A 10,660-nucleotide genomic window follows, 5' to 3' on the forward strand; every position below is an offset into this window, starting at 1 on the left:
GCAGTGGCACAATCTTGGCTCACTGCAAGCTCTGCCTCCTGGGTTTACGCCATTCTCCTGCCTTAGCCTCCCGAGTAGCTGGGACTTACAGGCACCCACCACCATGCCTGGCTAATTTTTTGTATTTTTAATAGAGACGAGGTTTCACCGTGTTGGCCAGGATGGTCTCGATCTCCTGACCTCAGGATCCGCCTGCCTTGGCCTCCCAAAGTGCTGGGATTACAGGTGTGAGCCACGGCACCCGGCCTGGGCCTCACTTTCTTTATGTATTAAATGAAAAAATGAGACAGGGTGTGCAAACTTTTTCTTAAAGGGCCCGGTAGTAAATATTTATAGGGCAAGAGGCAAAATGGAGGATATTATATAGTTACCTATGTAATGTTTCAAATGTAACTATTTAAAAATGTAAAAACTATTCTTAGCTCTGGAGCCATAAAAATAAATAACTGCCCCAATTTGGCACAGTGTCAAGGGTTTGCTAACCCCTTGACTAGACTAACAGATCTCTAAGTCTTTAATCCATCTTTAAAGCGCTATAAATAGCAGGAATACCTTACTTTCCACTTCTCACTTAATGGTTAATATAGAAAAGTACTGCTTTTTTAAGAAAGATGAAATTTTCATAGCTGAAAAGGCAGAAAGAAAGGACCCTCTGAAATCTCTGGCAACTCAGGTACCCAAAAGAATTACAGCTCATGACCAAGGCATATGGTGCCACCTGGTGGCTAAACTTTCAAATGCAGGAAGTGGGTGAATTTGTAAATACAGGTAGTGGCATCCATTCTCACATTTAATTCTTACTACACATCTGGGAAGTAAATATATTACCCTTGTTTTTTAGATAAGAAAATTTAAGCTGATAAAGGTTAATAGGAAAGTTTTGTTTATATAACAATTAGCCAGGTTATAGTCTTATGACTTAAAAGAATTGACTTCTCCTTCATTGCCTCTATTGAGAAATCACAAAGTAATGAAGCAACAAAAAACTATTATGGTCTCCCAAATCTTCCTTTTAGATATTTCCCAAATTCGTCCTATCCACTTCAAGTCGCTGCTTTCACCTTCATCCAAGCCGACAACTAGCACACATCCAGGCTAACATAATTACTACCCCGTTTTGTCTCCCTGACTCTATTTTTTCTCTCCTTTAATCTTGGGTAGTGTTCCCAAAGTACTGTTTAGTAAAATCACAGTGTATAACTTTCTTAACAGTCTAAAATGGTCCCTTCTTATCTGATTATGTCCAAATTCTCACTGGCATTCCAGCATCTGGCTCCAAACGTCCACTTCATTCTAATCTCTTACTAATTTCTGCCAAAACCTCTGGGCCAGTTTGGCCAGCTTTCTTGCCTTTGCATCCTTCTCACAGCATACACACAGATGGCCTTACCGTGCACTTCCTCTTCCTTTACATACACTCATCATGCCCACCTGCCTCTGCCAATTCAACTTCTGTGTCTCTTCCAACTACAAATTCATTTACTAATCATTCCTGCTTACTCCAACCCATAATCTATCATAAAATTTAAATAGGTGAGTCTCATTAAAAACATTTAAATATAAAAGTACATATAGTTAAAAAAAAAACAAGTCTCAGTTCTCTTTTGTCAAAACCTGTCCTGCCCTGAGAGCTGACTGTGGCACATATTGACGCATATCTCACCAGACAGTCTCCATGCCAGGGTTTCTCACCCTTGGCACTACTGAGACATTGGGCAAGATAATTCTTTGTTGTGGGACTGTCCTGTGTGTGGCAGGATGTTCATTAGCATCCTTGGCCTCTACCCACTAGATGTCAGTAAGTACTTCCCTCATCCCAGCTATGACAACCAAAATTGTATCTTTCATTGCAGGACATTCAATATCCTTGGCCTTCACTCACCAAATGCCAAGAAACATCGCCTAATAGCTATGACAACCAAAAAAAAAAAAAAAAAAAAACGCAGCCAGGCATTGCCAAATATCCCCTGAGGGATGAAAGGGCAAAACTGTTGCTGGTTGAGGATCACTGCTTTACACATTTACATAGACATCAAAATATACAGACAGGTCATTTAAAAAAACTGCTGCACCATACTTACGTGTATATACAGTCATGCACCGCTTAACAACGGAGACATGTTCTGACAAATGCATCACGTGATTTCATTGTGTGACCATCACAGAATGCACTTATGCAAACCTTGATGGTATAGCTCAGAGTATATCCCACACACCTAGGCTGTATGGGACAGCCTATTGCTCCCAGGCTACGAACCTGCACGTTACTGTACTGAATGTTACTGTACTGAACACTGTAGGCAATGGGAACACAATGGCAACTGTCTATATGTCTAAACACAGAAAAGGTACAGTAAAAAGACAGTGGTATAATCTTATGGGATCACCATTGTATACGCAGTGTGTCTGACTGAAGCATTGTTATGTGATGCACGACTGTATATTATGTGCCCATTCTTCTGTCAGTGGATATTTACATAGTCTCCTTTTATAATCTTGCAAACAATGCTATAAATAAACGTGTTTGTATGAGGGCCCAATGCATACATATATCTGTATATCTTACAGCACAGTTACCTAGAAGTGTGATGGAAGGCTATGTATATTTAAAATATGTTAAAATTCTGCCAAATCACCTTCCCTAGACTATTCTAATTTATACTGCCACCAATAACCTAGAGTGGTTTCCTCCTAGCTGTCAACTCATTGAACACTGGATATTATCAACTTAAAATTTTTGCTAGCTTTATAGATGAAAAATGATAACTTGGCCAGGCGCAGCGGTTCATGCCTGTAATTCCAGCACTTTGGGAGGCCGAGGTGGATCACTTGAGCTCAGGAGTCCAATACCAGCCTGGCCAACGTGGTGAAACCCCGTCTGTCTCTACTAAAAATACAAAAATTAGCCAGGCGTGGTGGCAGGCACCTGTAATCCCAGCTACTTGGGAGGCTGAGGCAGGAGAATCGCTGGAACCTGAGAAGTGGAGGCTGCAGTGAGCCAAGATCGTGCCACTGCACTCCAGCCTGGGTGACCCAGTGAGACTTTGTCTCAAACAAACAAACAAAAAACCCTCATCATTTTGCTTCCAAGATTGCCTGCGATGGTGAAAACCTTTTTTTTTTTTTTTTTTTTTTTTAAGTCTAATGGGCTTTCCAGTACTATGAATCATCTGCTTGTATTATCTGTCTCTTGGGATATCTTTTACTTATAATTTGTAACTTTGTTACTGTTTCCTGTTATGGTTTCCAGATTTGCGGTCTCCCTTTAAAAGCCTTTTCTTGTTCTCCAAATGATAAAAATCATTTCTACATTTTCTTCTAATATGTTTATAGATTTAAAAAATATTTATCTCTTAATCCATCTATAATTTAAGACACAGATATAACTTTTATTTTTCCCACCAAATGGTTAATCAATCTCAACATGATTACTTGAATTATCTATTATTTCTCCACTGACTGAAATTAATGTATTTCTTAATAAATATTTACTGAGTGTTACTAAATACCAGGCTGTTCCAGGTGCTGGAGAACACTATTGAACAAGACAGACAGAATAAATAAGCTGATAAAAGAGAAAATTTCAGAGAGTAATAAGTGCTCTCAAAAAAAAAAAAAAAAAAAACCCCAAATAAAAAGCGAAACAAAAATACCACACACATACCAAAAAATGGGTGATGTGACAGCAGTGGTGTTCTGGTGAATGTTTAACAACTGGCTCTGGTTTGTAGCATTTGTCACTGTAAATACTCCCACCGTGCCCAATTTCAAGCTGCCAAGTCATGTCATTAGGTTTGCAAAATTTCCCGAGCATTTAACAATTAGCTTGGGAACAAGCTGGCTCTGATACCCCACTGTGTGACAGTCACCGAGGGGCTAAGTTTGGGTTGGTATTCAGGGAAGGCCTGAGGAGAGGTCATCTAAGGATGACAGATAAGAAGCCAGATGTAATTAATGTGAGGAAAATGCATTTCTGGTAGAAGGCACAGTAAGAGCAAAACACCTATTATAGAAATAAAGCTTATTACACAGAATTACTAAATGGCTTCTTTCTTCTGTGACAGCTTATGAGATTTGCAATGAGATTTCAAAATCTATTGAAGATATTTTAATGGTGATATTGAAACTTGCTGTTCGTTGGGAATGTCTTACCTTTTTTATGTATAGAACTGTTTTCCTACCCTTGTAAAACTCAAAACATACAGTATAGCATTCAGGTAACTCCATCCATTGGTCTTCAATTATGTGTCACTTAGACTTCTTGAGAGTATTAAAGAAAGGGTCCTGCACTTGCTGAACTTGCCAGTCTGGTATTAACTATAATATACATCAACTATAAGCATCCTAATGGAAATGTAAGCTTTAGCTGATGTGTTAGCGCTCCTACTAAAATAGGTATCTTAGCTTTCTTATTCTGGTTGGAAAAGCACAGTGAAGGAATTTACTCAGCAATGTGTGAACAGTCAGCATGTGCCATGGTTCCTTCCAAAGAGTTTATAATCCGGTTGGGAAAACAGCACAAATACATGTAACATAATTGAAGAATAACAGCTTAAGGTAGTAAAAGATCACATATTACCACAATCAGGTGCCAATATTAGGGATACAAACACACGTACAAGGGAAACACTCTGTGCTGAAAAGGTGGGGAAGGCTTTTTGAGAACTTAATAGGGCTTAACCTGGGCCAAGAAGGATTAACTGAATTTACCTTTAGCTGAGAAAGGGGCAAGGGGAAGTGACTGAAGAGAAAATACTGGAAAAAAAGGCTATAGTGATTAGACTGGTTTCACAAGAAAGTCAGTTACATTGGGAAAAAAGGAAAAGCAAGTTGGACAGATAAAGTGAAGCCAGCCTGTGGCATAAAGCAGCCTGGACATTATGGATCTTCTCCTATGAGCAATGTGAGCTCCTGAGGGGGTGGAAATGAAGAGGAATGTAATGAAAATGCTATTTTAGTAAAAGTCATCACTAACTACTCTTGCTTCATCAAGGAGAACCCCTGGAGCTCCGCAACTCACACCACATAAGGGTGTGGCAAATATTCATTTAAGATTACTTTAATAAATTAAGTCTACCTTAATCTCTAGAACTTATACTGACTGAATCTTATGAAAAAAGGGCAGTCCTAGTTACATTTAAATACTTCCACCTCAATAGCTGTATCTATCCCCTCCCTAAGTCATCCCAGAAAAGGAGAGACTACCAGGACTTTAGTCTGCTTCGGAGGTTATTTAATGACCTAAAATTAGGGAATATGCATCTCTGTGATCTTATTTGCTGGACTAAAAATTGGTACAGATACCAAGAGCCAGGGTGAGCATGACAAGGCTGCCGTGACCAAGAGGCAGCCAACTGGCTGCAGACACACAGGCACTTACCTAGCAATCCCTTCCTTGGTGTAGAACACAGAGTAGGTAAGGTTGTCTCCATGAGGATCTGATGCAGGTGTCCGCCACGTCAATTTGATGAAGCGGGTAGAGACCAGGGAGGCCACGACATCCCGAGGAGCTGAAGGCAATGGTCCCGTTGTGGCTGGTGCTAGATGGTCAGTAGTGGCACTGGTCAGTGAAGTGGGAGGTAATGTTGGGATGGCAACATCTTGTCATGTGCAAACATTGGGGAATATGAAGGGCAAACCACGACGGTTTTAAAAAAGAGAACAGAAAAAACAAAAAACAAAAAAGAAATAAACAAAACCACGATGGGAAATAAAATAAAATGAATGAACATAAAAAAGGCCATTAAACTGAAGGCTAACATGCAGGCCAGGGTAACTACTGAAAACTAATGGGCACTATTCAAAACACATCACTGGAGGGCAAGCAGACTTTCTGGCCACTATAATGGTTATGGGCAAGGGACAAGGAGGGTGACAGCTGAGAATAAAACATCTCACAGAGGGCACAGCAGTGCCCATGTAATTTTCTTAATCCTGAAAGCAGCATGCAACATCTATCAAACTTTGCATAAAAGTCTCGCAAATGACTTCACTATTTTCTTCTACTTTAACATATGGAATAGTATGGATGACCCTAGCTGCACTCAGAGGCCCATGGCTATCGTGACTTCACTGCAGAGCTCCTTTGCAGGAGAACTGAGGGCCACATCTTCAACTTTAGTCTAATATTAAACCCTGCACTTCTGTATTTGGTAATCCTGTGGGGGAAGGTTGATAAACTTCTTCATTATACTTTGCTGTTTTGTCAATTCATTTAGCTATGACAGTATAAAATCCTGAACCAAAAATTCCAAAGCCAAAAACATGCAAGTCAGGTAGCTAATCTGTTTGTTAGACTCTTTACTGCGATGTATACGGAAACGGCTTGCAGACCTCAGGGACTGGATCGGAGAAAGGAAGCAGTGGCAAGCCAAAGCTGCTAGTCAAAAGCCACTTTTATATAGAGGTAGCCATGGGTAACTTCATGACTTCCAAAGCAGCCCATTCTACTCATGGACAGTACTGATTGTAGAAATGTATTCCTAATATTGAACCTAAAATCTCTTTCACTTCGGAGTCAGAGAGTACAAGTTTAATCTCACAGTTTTTAACTGAAAGAGTTCATCAGAATCATGTTCAAACCGTAAAAGGGAAATTAGTAGGAAAGACATAGAGAGGAAAACATGAAAACAGTGAACCTAGTTTTGAATGAAGTGGTGGAGCAACAACCTCCTGGAAATGTTTGTGAACTGCGAGAGTGTAATGTGATGCAGTCTAAATAAATATGCCACATGAAATAAATTATCTATCTCAGGGAATTGGCAAAGAAGGACCAACCTAAAATCTCTAGATAGGTGGAGAGGGAGAAGAGTAATCCAATAGCTACCACTTATTGAATACCTTATATATGGCACTCTGGCTGTCTACACAGATCATTCAATCCTTACAGCAGCTCTATAAAATAGGTACAATCATTATCTCTAACTTATATGTAGAGATTGACACTGCTAAATCACTTGCCCTAGGTCACAGAGAATGAGTGGTGGAGTGGTATTAATAAAATCAACTTTAGTTTTCAGTTTAAAGGACCTCTGGATATAGCCAAGCGGAGTCTGAAAACTTGACTTCCAGTTCTCGTGGAAATCACACAAGAGAGGTTTGTTCTCTCTCCCTTTTTTCTCCTCCCTTGGTAGTGCTTTTAAGAGTGCAGACTGCCATAACAATGTTAAGATTATGCAGTTTCAGACCCGACGTTAAGTACACGCTTCACTAAATCAGGTGTCAATACTACAAAACATTAACTCTGAATGGATGCTGAGGCCTTGTAGTACTGTACACATCAACAGATGCACTGCCTTAGAGGAAATAAATACCTCTCATTCACAGCTTTCGGAGTTTTTCTTTATATATTTTGTCAGTTTACTCACACAATAACCCTATGAGGTAGGCTGGAAATGATAGGATTAGATGCTGAGATAAAGGTTAGGAAGGAGTCAAAGACTTCCAAGTTACTAGCTTAGAAGACTGCGGAGCTGGAGGTGTCATTACTAGAGAAAGGAAATGTTAAGAGACAACAGATTGAGGGGGAGATGATGAATAATTTGGTTTTGAATATGCTTTAACAATTCAACACCTATGAAATGAGATGCAAATGAAAATATGGATCTCTGATTATTGTAAAATTAAGTCATTAAAAACCCTTACTGGGAAATGATTCAAAAAGTAGCCTGAACAGTCTTGCTTTGCTGCCTCATTTGTGTGTCCATCTAGAAACACACTAAGCTGCCTCCAATTCTGACCCAACTCATCAAACTTAATTCTTCTCAACTATCTACTGGCTAGAGGAGAGAGAGTTTGCTGGGTGAGAGGCAGCAGAGCATTCTGAAAAGAGCCCAGGATTTCAAGTACAAAGACCTATGTTCAAAACTTGACTCTTCCAATATGCGAGGTTGGGCAAGTCACTCTGATGTCAGTTTCCTTATCTGTAAATTAGGAATAATAATGCTCCCTACCTAAACCCCAAGCTGATATGACCCAGACAAATAGCACACAAGAAAAGTGCACGTGGAAGCTCTGCATACATGTTATTTACTATGACTAGTCTGAATGAGTAACAACATAAGGATTTCAGTAGGAAAGCAGCTGGGGAGGGAATGCAAGCAGGGAGGATGAGGGGATGGGAGTAATGAGTGATATAATAGAATCACTTAGATAGGGAAAACTCAATTACCCTACTGAACTTCCATAGCACAGATCTATAACTCTTTAATGGCATCCAGCACATCCTATTTCCATTTTTCATGTTTACATTGTATTACTTCCACTAATCTATAAGCTCCTTAAGGACAAAATACGTATCAGCTTCATCTTGGAATCACTGAACATGCCTCTGTATACTTTAGATAACCAAGTATATATTTATCGAATTAATAAATGGAAGGAAATTCAGGGAGAAATGAGTACAATGAAGACAATGTTTCTAGACTCTCATTACAAAAGGCAGTATTTTAATCTCTGGTTGATACAAAGTGTATATAAATAACATTTATATAATGATATGCCATTTGTAAAGCAAATATGTTTTATTAGTTATACAGGAAATAAAAGTATAAATAATGCCTGATCATTGTAAATCATTCCTAATTAACCATGGGAAAAATCCATGCCCACTGTGGTACCAGTGTTCTACATCAACTTTCCCCAGGTTGATTCTATTGATGCTGTTCCATATCCTAGCTGAGCAGGTAAGAGAAAGCAACTTATGTGATCACAGAGAATCAAACAGGCAGTTAAGTTACACCAGCATCAGTGGCAAGATGATGCAGATGGGACTTTGGACTCCTGGCATGATGGTTTGAGACTGACAAATCCTCTTCCCCCAAAGCAACTATAAAGCGCAAAAAAACTGTCAAAAACTGGAAGCTGACCAAAGACATATAACAAGCTGAGAAGCATCTGTTCATGAAAATTACCACACTTCACATACAAACAAGTGTCTGAACCATTCCCCTACAGCTCTGTTAGAGTGACTGTTCAACCAGGCTACAACAGGCCCTACAAACCAGTGGCTTTGCTGCTGTTGCCAGAGGAGCTCATTTGATATGGAGTGTTGTCAATTAGAGGAGCAATCCTGGTGGCAAGTGAATAGGAAGGGCCAGTGTTCTGCTAGCCTGAGGTTGTACCTTATTGAGGTAAGCAATGGATGGTAGACTAGCCATTGAACAAGGTACTCCATGAGGTGAGAAAGTGGTGAGAAGGCTTGACAACCTCTGCACACATCCTAGGTTGACTGAAGGTCATGTGTATGAGCTCTAGGGACTGCAGCAGGCCCGAGCCACTCACACACCCCTGGCAGAAGAAACCTGTGTGTGTGTGTTCACAAGACAACTGAGAGAGCCTGGTAGAAAGCAAATGCTGGGAAAAGCAAAAAATAATCCAGATTTTGAAAGCACTCACCAAACCACACAAAGACCCATCAGCTCAAAGTGGTAGGCTTTTTGGCTTGAGGTATTTGAGCATAACTTCTCACCAATCTTTGGTTCAACACTAATCTATGCAAACACAGGGTAAAATCTAAACAGAAACATTTAGAAAACACAAATAAAAAGATAATCAAAACTAAACACTAAACAGAAACATCTGTGGTTGCATACTCTGGGAGAGGCAGAAATCACAGATTTAGTACAGGCAAGTTATTAAACAAAAGAAACAAGAACAACTGCTAGGGGGTGGGAGAAAGAGTCAGAATCCACGGTTGCTACAATTTATTATCCAAAATATCCAAGATTCAACAAAAATGAAGAAACATGCAAAGAAATAAAGTGTGACTCATTCTTAGGGGGTAAAAAAGGCAGTCATTACAAAATGTCTTTCTTGGAATGTCCTCAGATACTGGATTTAACAAAGACTTCAAAGTGGCTATTTAAATATATTCTAAGAACTAAAGAAACTGTCAGGAGCCAAGCAGGATCTGAAAGTCTACCTTACTGATAAGCTAACAAGTTAGCTTATTACTGTTTCACGAGTGCTGGCATATGATACAAGTGCTGCATCAGAGACAAAGAACTTTATTAGTCACGGCAGTGGAAGCAGCTAGAGTTTCTTGTTTGTGTTTTGTCAGTTTCCCACGCCCCCAAAGTCCCATGAAGGCAATGTGGAGGGGCCGGAATGGATGTCTGCATATGCAGGGTTTCGCTCTATCACCCAGGCTGGAGTGCAGTGGCACGATCATGGCTCACTGCAGCCTCCACCTCCCAGGCTCAAGCAATCCTCCCACCTCAGCCTCCTCTGCAGCTAGGACCACAGGCATGCGCGTTCACGCCTGGCTAATTTTTTGTACTTTTAGTAGAGATGGGGTTTTGCCATGTTGCCCAGGTTGGTCTTAAACTCCTGAGCTCATGCGATCCACCTGCTTTGGCCTCCCAAAGTGCTGGGATTACAGGCAGGAGCCACCACACCTGACCTGTTTACTACTTTTGTAGCAAGAGGAAGTAGGCCCCAGACAAACAGCAGGCTTACTGTGGATATCTAATTTAATTCTCTTGTGGTCAGAGAACACACTCTATATGATTTTGGTCTTTTAAAATGTATTAAGACTTGTTTTGTAGGGGCGGAGCAAGATGGCTGAATAGGAACAGCTCCAGTCTCCAACTCCCAGCGCGAAGGACACAGAAGACCGGTTATTTCTGCATTTTCAACTGAGGTACTGGGGTCATCTCAC

At 40.2% G+C, this 10,660-nt stretch overlaps 1 protein-coding gene across 1 annotated transcript in view; it reads right to left on the minus strand.

The window, feature by feature from the left end:
• NEO1 (neogenin 1) overlaps nt 1–10,660 on the minus strand; it is a 202,111-nt gene that overhangs the window by 69,422 nt on the left and 122,029 nt on the right. The window contains exon 8 of the mRNA XM_011933015.1: nt 5,381–5,600. Coding sequence (XP_011788405.1) covers nt 5,381–5,600 — 220 coding nt within the window. The remainder of the gene's footprint in view (nt 1–5,380; nt 5,601–10,660) is intronic.

Source organism: Colobus angolensis, unplaced genomic scaffold (genome assembly GCF_000951035.1).
Source record: "Colobus angolensis palliatus isolate OR3802 unplaced genomic scaffold, Cang.pa_1.0 Scaffold99, whole genome shotgun sequence".
NCBI lineage: Eukaryota > Metazoa > Chordata > Mammalia > Primates > Cercopithecidae > Colobus > Colobus angolensis.